At 37.4% G+C, this 16114-nt stretch overlaps 1 protein-coding gene across 4 annotated transcripts in view; it reads left to right on the top strand.

Annotated features, from left to right (window-relative positions):
• KCNQ5 (potassium voltage-gated channel subfamily Q member 5) overlaps positions 1–16114 on the top strand; it is a 330024-nt gene that overhangs the window by 202347 nt on the left and 111563 nt on the right. For all 4 annotated transcript variants that reach the window (XM_039346645.1, XM_039346644.1, XM_039346643.1 and 1 more), the window contains exon 2: positions 1146–1236. In XM_039346645.1, coding sequence (XP_039202579.1) covers positions 1146–1236 — 91 coding nt within the window. The remainder of the gene's footprint in view (positions 1–1145; positions 1237–16114) is intronic.

Genomic DNA, 16114 nt, shown 5'->3' with positions numbered 1-16114 from the left:
TCATGGCATCCGGCCCTCTCAATTCTTGGCAAATAGATGGGGAAGAAATGGAGGTAGTGACAGATTTTATTTTTGTGGGCTCAAAGATCACCTCAGATGGGGACTGCAACCAAGAAATTAAAAGACGCTTGCTCCTGGGGAGAACTTCGCAATTAACAACAACAACAAATACTATTCCATTAAATAATGACTTACAAGACACCAGGATTAGGTTCATTGTGTTAAGCTAAGCATTTCTCTTTAATCAAAAAAGTTAAAAATCCCAGTGATATTATTTGGAGGAAAACTCTTAGAAGTTTATTGTGTTTCCATCAGTAAGAAGGAGTACAAAAAAGCCCTTAGTCTCTTATTTCGTACAATGCACAGAAGAGCATAGCCAGTGGCCCACATGGGTTGAAGAAGACATTTGATCTTCAGCAACTATGCCACCTTTTATGCTGTAGAAGAATTTTGCAGGATTATTTAAGTAGATGTCATGATGGGAAGGATTTTAAAAGAAAGAATGGGTTAATGTCACTATTAAAGAGCCAGTTTGGTTTAATGGTTAAGGTGCTGGCCTCGAAACCACGAGATGGTGAGTTCAAGTCCTGCCTTAAGCATGAAAGCTGACTGGGTGACCTTGGGCTAGTCACTCTCTTTCAGCCCAACCCATCTCACAGGGTTGTTTTTGTGGGGAAAATAGGAGGAGGAAGGAGTATTAGGTATGTTTACCACCTTTTAATTATAAAAAAGTAATAAAGGCAGGATAAAATGCAAATAAATAAATACTTGACTTTAAGCTTCTTTGAAAGGCTTTATTTCAATCATCTGTTTAAGAGCTTTCTGTGAAAAAGTCACAAAAATAAATCATGAAGCAACCTTATAAAATAAGTATGGTTATTGTGCACACATGCAATGCAACTTACTCCCATTATTTGTCCCTTTTCCACGTGTTATCATAGCTTTAAAAGAATAGGAACATCATTTTATATCTTTGGATGGCATTAATAAGCTATTCTAGTGGGGTACAATTTCTTTTTTGAAAGTTGGGCAGCATGCAATTTTTATTATCGTTATCATTCTGAGATCAGAATACTTCATCTATTTATAGTTCTCCTTTAGCTTTCACTGTCCTCAACTGTTATTTGTACTTTTTTGTTTTACAGTTTTCTCCTTGTGTTTGGTTGCTTGATTTTGTCAGTATTTTCTACTATTCCTGAACATACATGGCTTGCCGCTAGTTGCCTCTTCATTCTGGTAAGTAAAATTTATAAACACGTGTAAATATTCTATATCATATACAACATATGCATGTATCTCCTTGACAGTACAATTCTATTCATGCCTACAAAGAAGTGGTGCTTCCAGTAAATGGATGTAAGGTTGTAAATTGAATCTCTTTTTTTATTTATTATTGTAAATGGACATAGGTATATAAGTAAACCTGTGCAATTTATGCAACCCAAATGGATCAGCAATCACAAAAGAAAATTCTCTTCCAACAAATTTGGGAGCTATATAAACTGATAATCCAAATGAGAATGAAATTCTGTTTTATTCAAATGTTACAAAAAAATGGTAGGATTCCATTGCTACATGGAAAATCTAGAGAAATTTTGTTATGATTAGAAGTCTTATCAATGTTGGAATTCAGTCTCTAAAATTCTCTAAAATCCAAAGACCTGCTCAGTTAAATTCCCTGATGCATTATCTGATAAATTCATACAAATATTATGCAAGTAGCATCAAATAAATAAAATGTGATATTTAAACTGAAGAGTAAGTCCAATAGTAAATAGTTAAAATACCAACTTGCAAAGAAACCATAAGAGTTGTGTCAAATAATCAGAAATAACTGATTTTGTATCTCACTTTTGCAACATTTAACAAGCTATGCCCAAAGTTTTTTGCTCATAAGCAGAATCAATTCCCATTTCTTGCTCAGGCCTCCTAATTTGTTCCTGCTTATCCCTCCAAAGCAAATTTGAAAAATGCAGGCAATGTAATTCTGCCCGATAAAAAAATATTTAAATTGGAAATGAAGCTCATTGAACAAGTTGAGCACTTCAGCTATTCCAGATGTTCACTGAAATCTGAACTTTGAACACTAGTCATACCCAGTTGAGCTACCCAATGACTATTTACAAAGATAGGGAGTAGGAATATCTATCCAGGTAATTTTATTAAGAATGCTGTAAGAAATTGTCTCTTGACATTGGATTCTTTGCGTTAAGATACATATCCAGGTCATGAATATATTTTCTGCTCTAAGAAATTCACATAAATAACCCTCCTTTTTGTATAAGTATCTTTCCTCCTCATTTGAGAATCATTTCCATGTGTTTACATTTTTTAATATTCATCTTTTATTGTCAAGAGTATTTTATTCATATTTTGGTCAACATTTAAAAGTACTGATATAATCCTTGTTATTTTTTGCAAAATAAAAGTAATCAAATGTCTGAAATCACTCCTAAATCGAATTGAGAACAATGAGTATGAATAAAAGTATAAAAAGAAGCATCTGATTTTTACATATGTTATTATATTATCCTTTTATCTTTAAACTAATAGAACGGTGTTTTCCACCCCAATATATTATAGGCAGGCTAAATAAATAAATAAAATACTGGTGTGATTCAAGTAAATTGCAATCCTTCCCCACCAGGCTTGGATTCTTAACCTCAAAAAATTGATAAAACAGCACAAAAGTATGGTATTTCTTCTATTAATATTTATGTATTATTTCAAGAGATCAGTTAACAAAGTTAAAAGAAATGGGTGGATAGACAGAAGGATAGAGATTTGGAACAGATTTCTGAACACTGAAAAAATAAACATAGGAATAGGGATAGGAATAGAGATGGGGAATAGCAGGAGACCAAATACAAAAAGATCTCACACCCTATCCCTGTTTAAAATACATACATAAACCTTTGCACCGTTTTCAGAATTTATGTGCATCACATTCAGATTTGGTCTGAAAGTACAGTGGTTTTGTTGATGTATTACAGCAGACATGTCAAACACAAGCCCGGGGATCGGATGCGGCCCGCGAAGTGGTTTCATGTCGCCCATGAAGCCATTCTGGAAACAGTGAGGGAACAGCCCCTTCTGCCTTGGCCCTGGCTCAAGCCAGCTGGGAGCCAATGTACAATTTTGTGGTGGCCATCTATGCTAAAACGCATTCAATCTTAGCTCCAAAAGCCAACCTCCTGCATGGCCTGAGAGGAACAGTGAGGCTCCTCCAGTGGACCATGCCTTGGCACTTGCCCTGTCCCACCCCCTTCTGCCAGAGCCCTCAGATCTATCCCACTCCTGCCCAGGCCCCCACAGGCACCCTTGACACGAACAATGTAGAGCTGGCCACACCCACCCAGTAGGCCACACCCACTCCATCCACACCTACCCAGTAAGCCGCACCCACCTTGGCCACACCCACCCAGCCCCCTGAGGGCAATCACAATGCTGATGTGGCCCTCAATGAAATAGAGTTTGACACCCCTGTATTAGAGTAACCACATCATTCATATTTTGAGAAATGCCACAATCTTACACAAGATTGTAGCATTTCTAAGATTACAGATTTTAAAAGAGCAAAGTGTAAAAAAAATCTTCTGACATTATTATGGCAGTGTGGGTATGACTTCTTTTTTTCCCCTGGTTGATACCTAATGCTCCTACTCATGTTATAAGAGCCACTTTGGCAAACCTATCAGTAATAGAAGTGATTGCTTACTAAGAGATATGATGTGCAATCTTTGATGAATAATAGGAAGAAATGATGTTAAATGGCAGATGCTATAAAAGCAAAAACATCCATAGTGCCTGCATCATCTAATCTCCTCTGTCCAAAACAACCATGACATCTCCAGATTCCTGTAATTTTAAATTTTAGTCCCAGTAGGTTTAATACAATCTAATATTTCTCCCAATCAAGGGCATAATTTCTGGTTATTGTGGATACATGCAGCTTATCTTCTCTCATCTATCAAATGATAGAATTCTTTTTGAAACAGTTATAAAATGGATAATATTATTCTCAACAGCATAGAAAAACATTATTATTTTCTCCTGCCCATTCCATATTGTTGAAGAAGATTCCCTCCCTTAATTTTCAGAGGTGCAGTTTGTTTTGCTAGATACTTCAAATAAATAAGACTAAAAGCAGCTATGGCAACTTATTTGCCATAAATTAGAATATTCAAACGCTTCAGGAAATGCTAAGTTCTACAAAACAGTAAAAAAATCCATCCCTGGAAAACAGTAATTTTGAAGTCCTTGCTTATGCAATTCATCAAGAAACAGTGCTGCAACTATATTATGCAAATTAAAAACAGCCCACTTAAAATACGGATTTGAGTAAGCTAAAATTTTTAGCCATATTTATACTTCTAAGCCTTCCAGTGTGTGAAGACTAAGATTGTAATATTTCAGAATAGACCTTCAATGTTTAAGCGTAGATAACAATTCAGTGGAAAAGGTATCTTAGCAATAAAATGGAACAGTTTAAACTGGTTGAATATATGGGGGTAGTTTGTTGAGGAATGTGTTCCCACGAGTGGAGATTAATTGGGTCAATGAACATGCCTAACAAATGCAGCAAGAATTCTTGTCTTTTTTTTTTTTTTTTTTGAGGAATTAGGATGGCCAGGTAGATTTAAAAAATGACCCCAGGAATTTTTACAGTATGATTATTGATATGGATTGAAATATGGAAAAAAGAGATTTTTTTATTGAAATATTAGAGAAGTTAACTGAAAATTGTTTTTAATTATTCAGGAGTCATCTTTTATATATCTTTTTTTCCCTTTTTAAATTTTTCTTTGTTCTTTGGACTTTTCTTTTTCTTTTCTTTTTTTTATATTTTTCTGAGTTTCTATTAATCTTTTAACTTTAATAAAATTATTATTAAAAAATCCAAATCATGGTATTTAAAATGTTTAAGAACTGTCCTTGCAACATCTTGTGTGTATCAGTGGTCAAATTGTTTTTGGAAATAAGAATGGATGTGAGTGAAGGACTAAACAGTAATCCTTGTTTTGTGTCATTCTGTGACTATTTGAAGTTGTGGTGGCACTGAATGAGTGGTACTTACAGTTGGATCTTGAAGTTGCAGTCATTGCACAACCACCCAGCTCGCACTTAGGATGCTTGCAGTGCTCCGCATTTACATGATTGTCATTTGTGACCTTCCTTGCTGGCTTCCAATAAATAAAATAAATAGAGAAGACATCAGAGAAGGTCACCAAAAACTCTGGTAAATCTCCCTTGCCAACCAGGAGTCATTCTGGCTCCATCAGCCACTTGTGCACTCTCCCCCACTCAGCACCACAAAATACCTTGGATATGCTGCTGTAGCCACCCATGCACCCTCCCTCACTTAGTAGGAATAATCCCCAGGCCTGGAATTACTTATATGCATTGCTGCAATCACCTGTGCACCCTCCCTCATCCAGCAGCAGGCATTTTCTGCCCAAAATTGCTTACTCAGAACCACTGTGATCACCTTCGTATTCTCCCTCCCTGGTAGCAGCCACTTAATTGCCTGCCAGCCTGCATACAAGCATCCTAGGACTTGCAACTTCCTGTCTGTAAGCCAACTTACAGACTTTGGTTGTGGGAAGCTAGCAGGAAGTTGCAAGGAGGCTTCGCCTAATGACCTATGTTTTTTTGCTTAACAGCAGAAAAAGGGACTGCCAGGATTGCTGTCGCCAAGTACTACAGTCAAGTGATTAAGTGACCGCATCACTTAATGATGAAAATTCCAGCCCCAATTGCCATCATTGACCCAAGAACCACTTGTGTAGAACTGATCTGATGATTCGGTTATTAGTAGAAATTATGGTTTTCTTTTATGTGTTCAGAGACTTTGGTTTTAAAAAAAGGTATTTCAGTCTTTACAGTGGAAGTCTGACAAGCAAAAGTGAACTGAGGCATTCAGATTCTCTTAATGGCCATATGATTCAGTCAGCAGTTGCAGTAATTCACTTAATAAAGGTGACCCAAAAAAAGGTCGTAAAAACTGGTGCAACTCACTTAACAACCACATGCTTACCAAGGAAATTGTGGTTATAAGTCAACGATTATCTATATTCTAATCTTATGAAATGCTGGACTTTGTGACAACAGCCATACTGAAACATTACCTAAACTACTGTAGGTAGCCTTGTGGGATATTTCTCTTGATTAAGATCCCCAAAATTCTGAAGCCCCTGCCCAAGAGTTCAGTTTTTCAGTACTTCAAACAAGTGAAGATTCAGACAGGCCTTCTCTATGCTATTCCCACCGCTTTAAGTATTGCACTACATGTTCCTTTAATTGCGCATTTGCTTTTTTAAAATTATGTTTTTAATAGGTATTACTTGGGTTGCTGAAAAAAGTATAAAACCTTTATACTTTTATTTATATGCCGCCCTGAGTCCTTTGGGATTGGGCGGCATATAAATAAAATTAAATACAAATACAAAATGTGAACAATGCCTAGGAGAGTTTCTATAATGATTTTTGAATAGATGAATATTTAGTTGTTCAAAATCTGACATAAACTCCTGATATACAGATAGTCCTTGACTTACAATCACAGTTGAGCCCAAAATTTCTGTTGTTAAGCAAAATACAGTAGTTGTTAAGTGCATTTTATTCCATTTTACGACCTTTCTTGCTACAGTTGTTAAGTGAATCACTGCAGTCATTAAATTAATAAGAAGGTTGTTAAGTGAATCTGATTTCCCCATTGATTTTGTTTGTCAGAAGGTGGTAAAAGGGGATCACATGACCCTGGACACAGCAACCATCATAAATATGAGTCAGTTGACAAGCGTCTGAATTCTGATCACATGACCATGGGGATGCTGCAACAGTTGTAAGTGTGAAAAACGGTTATAAATCACTTCTTTCAGTGCTGTTGTAACTTTGAACAGTCACTAAGTGTAAGTTGAGGACCACCTGTAGTATTATAAAATCCTGATTACTGAGTAAGCCTAACCCCTTGCTTTTTAAATAGATTGGGTATGAACAACCTTCATGTCTCCCACAAATCCACAGATTCACCTCAGGAGCTCTGCCAAAAATTGCTACTGAATTCTCATTTTTATATAAGAGTAAAGATATTAAATATAAAGGGATTAAAATCATATTAAAGTATTTACTTATTTTTTAAAAAAATTAATCCTGTCAATTTGGGGAGTGGCCCCAGCTGACTATGTGATCTTTAAACCAGCAAAATTGTATGTTCCCAATTGTCAGCAAAGCTGTGGTGTTGTAGAATGTAATGGTAGACAGGATTCAACATCTGCCCAAATTTCTGTACTGGGCATCTGCACATTAAACCTACACTTACAGAAAGATCTGAGGACAAAACAAGTTTGGTGCCATATTTTTGTTAAAAAAAAAAAAAAAATGGAGCGTTTGACTCTGGCCAGAATGAAAAGATGCCAGTGGCTCTCTTTTTAGTAGTATCCCAAGATGTGGAAAGGGCTGGGAAAGACTGATCCAAGAAACCTTTAGACCAGCATTAGCAGTCACATACTTGCTGGCTCTTAGATCAGCTGCTGCAGGGCCAGTTAATGTTGCCTTAAGCCTGGTTTGGGGCGGGGGGGGGGGACAATGGGAGGAATATCCTGCTGTTTCTTGTGTCTGTGCCTATCTTACGCTTTGGTTAATCCTCTGCTAAATGCTGCATGACCCTGCATTAAGAGAGCCTCTTTTCCTGTCTTCAACAAAGTGCTGTGATTCTAGTGGCAGCAACAATCCTAATAATCATACTACCTTAGTCCTGGGCCAGAGTTAGCTCTTCAAGGTAGGCCAAGCCAGGAAAACAGACACCTCACAAGATACTAGAACTCCACTTAGTGGTATTGTCTATAATGATAGAATCCTGAAAGCCTGACAATGTTTCTCCTTTCTACCCATCCACCCTGTTATACCAAAAGGAGCCAAGGTAGGGTCAAATTTAAGTTTCTTTCTCACGCTTCCCTGTTTTCCCAGACTGAGATCATGTTTGGCTAATGTTCTTCACATATCTTTGCAAAGGTCAGCTCTGTGTTTTCTACAATCAAGGAAAGAGAGAGAAACAGCAAATTAGATGCTAATGAAAAACTATGCTACCACGCAGACCACCCTCCTTCTTTCCTCTCTTCAGTTGTGAAGCTCCATGCAATCCATCAGATGTGTAGCTTAGAAGTGGAGGCTTACCTGCTGATGGAGACAAACTCAGACCGTTAGAAGGATCAATGACAGGGTTCACAGAACAGATTAAGCCATAATAATGATTTGCTTGATTTTGGCTGAGCAGTGTGTGAACTCAGCCAATCTTTCCTAACCTCCTGAGGAGGATCCATTAGCAGATGACTAAAGATATATATTAGATACAGACAGAGGCGTTTATGACACTATAAATGAAAGATCCTAGCCAAAACAATGTCCCTCAAGCGTTGGTGTACATGTCCTCCTTGACCTCTTGGCAACAGCAACATTATTTGGAAAGTTAAGAAAATAAACTATATCTCTCCACCCTACCTTCGTTTTTTGCCTATTCTGGCTCATGTCCTATGACAATTCAATATTCAGTTGTTTTAAAAAACATGTGTTTTATATACCCTTGGATTCCTGTGTGATAATAAAGATGTGGCCTTGATTCCTTTTGACAACTTTTCCCTCTTTTCTCTTCTTCCCCTTTTTACTTCTTTTGAATCCTTGAAATTTGGGGGAAATGAAGCAATGAAAAGGGTAGGCTTTATCTTACCCTTTTCATTGTTTCATTTCCCCAAATTTCAAGGATTCACTTTCCAAAGCACTTGCAACTATGTGTTTGTATGTGGCAGAGAGAGGGGGGGGGGAGGGAGGCATCAGTGAATCTGTACATGCCTACTCAGAAGAAAATGTTTTGATATTTCCAAATAAACATGCATTGTAATAAAGCTTAAAGAGGAAGTACAGGGGAGGAAATATAAAGATAAGCATTACATCAGCAATATGAATTATTTCCAAAGATTTTTAAAAGTATTTGGGCCACCTGTTTGGGGCTTGGGCTGCATTGAGTAGTATGCCAAAGTTCAAATGGCCAGGAAAAAAATCGGACCCCAAGCGGAAAACTGGATGAAAGAAAAGACATCATATAAATTTGATTAATCAAGTGGCCTTCTTCCACCACCACCACCCACGATCAACCCTACTTGAGATTTGTGCGCCTATTCTAAACATTGTGAAAATTATAGTGCATTATCCACCCTGGACCTTCCAACAAGTGAAAGATTTACACAAAGGGAAAAAACAGACCAACCTATCAAAAATAGTGCCACAAAAAACAAAACAGAAACACAAGTTAAGATAGGCAAGAAAATCGTTAGTGAGCACCTGTCCAGCCTAGATGAGTTCAAATCGCCAGGACCAGATGGATTACACCCCAGAGTTCTCAAGGAACTGGCAGATGTGATATCGGAGCCACTGAACTATATTTTTCAAAGATCCTGGAACACAGGGGAACTACCAGAGGACTGGAAAAGAGCTGATTAGTTCCCATCCTCAAAAAAGGAAAAAAAATGGATCCAGGAAATTACAGACCTATCAGCCTGACCTCAATACCTGGGAAGATCCTGGAAAAGATAATCAAACAACGAATCAACGAACACCTAGAGGCAAACAAAGTCATTACTAAAAGCCAACATGGGTTTGTCAAAAATAGATCATGCCAGACAAATCTTATTGCATTCTTTGACCAAGTGACAAAATTAGTGGATCAGAGGAATGCTGTGGACATAATTTACTTGGACTTCAGTAAGGCATTTGATAAAGTAGATCACAACCTACTACTTGACAAGATAGAAAAATGTGGGGTAGACAGAACCACCACCAGATGGATCCGTAGCTGGCTGACCGGCCGTACTCAGCGAGTGGTCCTCAATGGAACTGCATCTATATGGAGGGAAGTGTGTAGTGGGGTGCCCCAGGGCTCTGTTCTGGGCCCAGTACTCTTCAACATCTTCATCAACGATTTGGATGAAGGGATAGATGGGGAACTCATCAAATTTGCAGACGACACCAAGCTGGCAGGAATAGCCAACACTCCAGAAGACAGGCTTAAGATACAGAAGGATCTGGACAGACTTGAACACTGGGCACTAACTAACAAAATGAAATTCAATGGTGAAAAAAGCAAGGTTCTACATTTAGGCAAGAAAAACCAAATGCACAAGTACAGCATAGGTGGCACCATGCTCAATAGTAGTAACTGTGAGAGGGACCTCGGAGTCCTAGTAGACAATCACTTAAATATGAGCCAGCAGTGTGCTGCAGCTGCCAAAAAGGCCAACACAGTGCTAGGCTGCATTAACAGAGGGATAGAATCAAGATCACGTGAAGTATTAATACCACTCTTCAATGCCTTGGTAAGGCCACACTTGGAATACTGCATCCAGTTTTGGTCACCACGATGTAAAAAAGATGTTGAGACTCTAGAAAGAGTACAGAGAAGAGCAACAAAGATGATTAGGGGACTGGAGGCTAAAACATATAAGGAACGGTTGCGAGAATTGGGTATGTCTAGTTTAACGAAGAGAAGGACAAGGGGGGACATGATAGCAGTATTCCAATATCTCAGGGGCTGCCATAAAGAAGAGGGAATTAAGCTATTTTCCAAAGCACCTGAAGGCAGGACAAGAAGCAACGGGTGGAAACTCATCAAGGAGAGAAGCAACCTAGAACTAAGGAGAAACTTCCTGACAGTGAGAACAATTAATCAGTGGAACAGCTTGCCTCCAGAAGCAGTAAATGCTCCAACACTGGAAGTTTTTAAGAAGAGACTGGACAGCCATTTGTCCGAAATGGTGTAGGGTTTCCTGCCCGAGCAGGGGGTTGGACTAGATGACCTCCAAGGTCCCTTCCAACTTTACTACTATTACTATTACTATTACTATTACTATCATGAACTCTGACATTTTTTTCCTTCTAAAACAGTGCCTAAGGCAGGGGTCTCCAATCTGTGGGCTGCGGCCCGGTACCACCACTAGTGGCTCATTTGTGCATACACGCAGGCACTAGCAGCCAATTTAGGCATGGGTGTGTATGCACATTTCCCGGATCCTCCTTTTCCCTCCGGGCTACCAACCCGGAAAGGTTCGGGAGCTCTGGCCTAAGGTTACAAAAATCAAAGGAAACTGTACTGAGAGTGAGGCCTCTTCACCATCTCTCCCCCCAAAACCCTGCTTTATAGCCCGTTTCAGTGCCTGGGCCACTCTGCTTATGGAGGGTCATGCCCAGGACATGTTTGTATTGGAGGAGGCAAAATCAGAGAAGTTAGCTTTCACTGGTCCCATTAAACACATACTGTACATCTGAATTTACACGGGGTAAGAAAAGAAAAAGTTGTGAGTTATACAAGATAATATTATTTGCTTTCATCTTTCCTGATATTTATTTTTGTATAGCCGATTAACCTTCAGTCTTCATTTAAAATTCGAAAATATATGAGTTGTTTTTGAGCTTTTTTTTCTTTTTCCCCAAATACCTTCTCTTTTTTACTGAATAACAGCTGAAAACTATGAGGACCTCATGGCCCCAGGATGTACTCTGCAAATTAACCAAAGCTTAAGTTAACACGGAGTTTTAATTATTGCTAGTATTAATTAATTGGGAAACACAGCACCAACTATTTAAATAATTTTAATGTTAAAATTACTAAAGGAATTTTATTGCTAAATACACTAGAGAAGCAAAACAATTTAATCAATTTGACTACTTTGAGTATACAAAAGAAAATATCAAGCATAAAGAACAAATTGCAAATAAAATTAGTACTTTAATGTCTTATTTGTTTAAGTGATATTTAAATATATTCTTAAATATACTTTTAGATTTTGGTCCTATTCTTTAATGGCAATTATCACATTAATTGCCACCAAAATTAAGAACGCTCTCTCCGTATGTTAGTGTGTACAATCCCAGAGTTTTCTTTAACACAGCAGCTATGATTTATTCATATGTAAAAGAACTACAGGAGCTTTAGAAATATTGTACTGTATTCTGAAATCTGTAGTTGGGAATTATGTCTTAAGCAGGCAGTTTGATTACTGGAATTATCTTAGGACAACATCAGTTCAATCCACAAAATTTGTGAACAGGAAAGCAAAGGTAAGTCAGAAGAGAAAATACATCAGTGCTGAATATGAACATGCAATAAAGTCGAAAATTTTCCATTCCATGTTTTGTGATATAGCATCTCAAGTTCAGAATGTCTATGGAGAGCAGGGGTGAACATGTCCATATTTGGCCAATGACTGTGCCATGTCAGACCAGAGAAGTAGGCAAGTAGGAAAAAGCTTAATTTGGTTTGACTGATTTAATTAATATTAGATTACTTAAAACAATTGATAGGATTTTTCACACATATTTACTGGTTTCCTAATTCTGTCATATTAAAGATTACAATTTTGTAGTAGTTTCTAAATAAATGTTTCAGAAGCCAGCACAAGTTAGTCACACCTCTGTTCTGGAAAATATTATGCAGTGCCCTCAGCTCTGAGATGTTGGCTGGGTTCCTATAAATTGTACCCACTCGTGGTTTCTTTTAAGTCTTATTAAAAAAAGATCAGTTGCCCCGGCTTTCTACATTGCGCTAAGCCATGAGGAATATTTTAGGATGAGTAGGTTCACATATTGCAAGAAAATAAAATCTATCATTAGCATTACAGTTTAGCATTACAATTTTAATCTCCTCAATTCCTAATTCTCTTTCTCATTTAATAATAAAGGCATATTGGCATGACACATAAAGCTATGATTGGCAGCCCTGTGTTAGTTTATTAGAACCAGAATTGCCCTGAAGATGAACAGGGGGACAAAAAGCTTTCTTTAATTTCCTGCTATTTGTGGTACACTAGCAAACATTATCGTCATAATTCCCAGTATTATGTATGGCATCCCACTTCATCACATGATCATACCAAAATCATTGATCACATCATTAAAGTAACATGGCAATCCTACAGACAGAGGCAGTATTGATACATGAAACGAACAGTGAATAATTATTCCAAGCAAAATCACCTTCCGTTGCATATAATGGCATCCCAAATATCGAGAAGCTCTTTAGAGTAAGTCTCTTAAAGTACTTTGCTGCTTACATCAAATTGAGGCACTTTATGCCTGTTCTGTTTCATGACTTCACTGGATAGAGCCCAATGGATTAAAAACTGTGGCTTTTCAAATGGATTGGAGCAGAGCAAAGGAAAACATTTGTAATTATTGAGCAGATCATAGTAGTGTGCTATTTGATGCAACATACCATCCCTCTGTGTAGCAAATTTATTTGCATAGGCCTTTCTGTAACACTGTACCTGTTTGGTGAACATAGCTGGCAAGTTCCATCAACAAGACCCACATGGATTTCAGAAAGAAGTTTCTAATGCTAGAAGGATAAAAATATAATTTTGAAAAGTGTAAAAGTAAGTTCCCAAGTAAAGTCATTCTGAAATGTTTCCTTCTCATACCCCCCACGTCTGGATGGGTTCTGTCACCTCAATTGTGACCAACTAAATGCTTTGTGGTTCTTCTCTACCTCTTACACAGGCCATAACAACTTGCAAGCCATAACTTTGGGATCCGCAGTTAGTTAGATACTTGCCACAAAATGTTATGTTAGACCACGGGTGTCAAACTCGCCAGGTCACGTGATGTGTCTCGACTCTTTTTGCATCGCCGGCAATAGGGTGGGCACAGCTTCGGTATGATGAAATCGGCCCACGGGCCGGCAGTTTGACACCCCTGTGTTAAACCAACTGTCATTGGTCATTTATTTGCAGGACTTTCTAGGTCATCTGCACAACAATTTAACTTGAAGGCTAAAAAGGTACATCAAGGCTTAGCACCTTGTCCAAATGTATCCTCTGTCATACAGGGCAACATGTACAGTATACATTTATTAGCATTAATCTCTTTACATTCTACAACAAAGTCACAAAGTCTTACCCTTAAAACCTCCCACTCTGAGATGTTTGGAAGGCAGTAACTCTTGCAGTAAATAATATTTTCTCATTTTTTTGCCAGCTAAGAAACCCTATTTAATAACACAATGCCTTCATTTCTTGACATGTCGATACACATGCTATCTCAAATTTAATTTAACTAATTAACTAATTTAACTAATTAACCACTTTTAATAAGAATGTCTACAATATAGTTCCATGTGATAGTTTTTATGTTGATGTGTAAACATTTTCTATTTTGGGGGGGTTAATTGACATTTTACGTCTTTTCCAAGTGCTTACATTTATTAGATGAAGTGGATTGTCTCCATTTTTTAACCCCCTGAAGGGACATTTTATCCATAGTTCTTTGCATCCTACTTTATATAAAAAGGTTATGACATCTGCAGTAGAGATTTTGCTATTATGAAGCTTAACAGATTGTATAATTAAATCCACATTTATTTGCATATGAATAAAACAATAGCTGTCAAGAAGAAACTACTCATTTTTAATATGCTACTGTTTCATAGCAAGCTCCACATTGTGTAAGAGAAAAGAGGAATCCTAAGATGAAGACTGCAAGTTTTGTAATACAACAATATTCATTTGTGAAATGGATGGCCAACCCTATGAATCAATAAAAACATAACATTTTCCAAACTCTCTTGCCTGTCTTAAAGAGAGAGAAAAAGAAAGAGGAGAGAGAGAGAGAGAGAGAGAGAGAGAGAGAGATAATACCCTTTATTTCATCCAAGGATAGCATTATATTACTATAATAATTTAAATAGTTGTTGGTGCATGGATATAAAAATTAATGCATTAATGCATTGATGAATTAGGAAATGATTTCTGATTTTGTTTTGATGTCTTTAAATGTCTTCAGTTTCTTTCCATTTTGTGTACTAGGACTGAGTTCAATAAGAGTGACAAAATAATGGCCTCCACTATAATGGTGAATGTAAAATAAACTGTTCAGCCCTTAAAGAATTGTCTTCCAAAGATGGTTCTCACTTCTTAATCCTCCACTTCTTCCTGCTAATTCCCCTCAAATGGAAGAAGTAATCCTAGCTATCTAGAATTCCAAAATAAATTGGAGTTTTATTTGGCCAACTGTACTTTAAATCCAGGTTTTCAGCCGTGGTATTACCTTGACGCTATTATTGAAATATCTTGAAATAATAAGTTTAGAACATATGTACTAATTTTTTTTCTTGATACCTGGCTGCTCTGATATCTCCAAGTGTAAATTAAAATAATTTAATTTGTGGCTTTGTAAAGATTGTTTTAATTACTATGACATGATGAGAATGAACAACCCAGGCTTGACCTAGGTTTTAAATTAACTGTTTTTAATAAATTTATTCAATAGAAAAAGATGTACAAGCATAGATGTTCACATATGGATCTCAACTTTTACCATTTCTTCAGCCAAAAGACAATCAAAAGGCACACAGAATCTGCATATTAATCAGCATTCTTCATGCTGGTAATCACCTATATAATCACCTATTGGCCCAGGAGCAGGTTCTTTGCAGGCATGCCTGTCTGCGGTTGTTTCTGCTCACTATACCATATCTAACAGGATGGAGAGGCAGTGTCATTTAACAGAGCAAGGAGAGATGCCTTCTCTGTTGTAGTGCTTAACCTATGAAACAACAGCATCCCCACTCCCTGGGACCAAGGTGGATCTAATCCTCTTAGTCTTTCACAGGCTTTAAAGACATTGCTTTTACTTCAGGCCCTGAGACTGCAATGTTAGGTGAGCCCAGTTGGTTTGTCTACATGCTATTGATTTGCAAGATGGAAAGGATTATTTGGACTTCAATATCATTGCATTTGATTATTTGTTATAACTATTTTTAACTATTTTGGGGCGTTGTTGCTGTTGTATATGTTATGGTGTCCACATAAATTGTTTAAATAAATTAATACTTTCACCATTAACTAGTTGGCGGATCTACTCATCTTCAAATGCATGCATGCATAGAAAGCTCCCACTCTCCCACTGTGGAAAATGCCTGTCTTGTTAATCTAAAGTTAGTAATTACCTACTGCTATGTTCAAACTAGTTCCTTAGCCTATGAGTGAAATAACCTTTAATACTTTCCACTAAGCCAGCAAAGGATTGATTAGCTTGGTATGTGGACTCAGCCATTGTGATATGTAAACTA

This window comes from Crotalus tigris, unplaced genomic scaffold (genome assembly GCF_016545835.1).
Source record: "Crotalus tigris isolate CLP2741 ecotype Arizona unplaced genomic scaffold, ASM1654583v1 scf7180000018016.4438896, whole genome shotgun sequence".
Classification (NCBI taxonomy): Eukaryota; Metazoa; Chordata; class Lepidosauria; order Squamata; family Viperidae; genus Crotalus; species Crotalus tigris.
The sequence above is the reverse complement of the archived record's forward strand: the minus strand, read 5'-3'. Positions and strand labels throughout refer to the sequence as shown.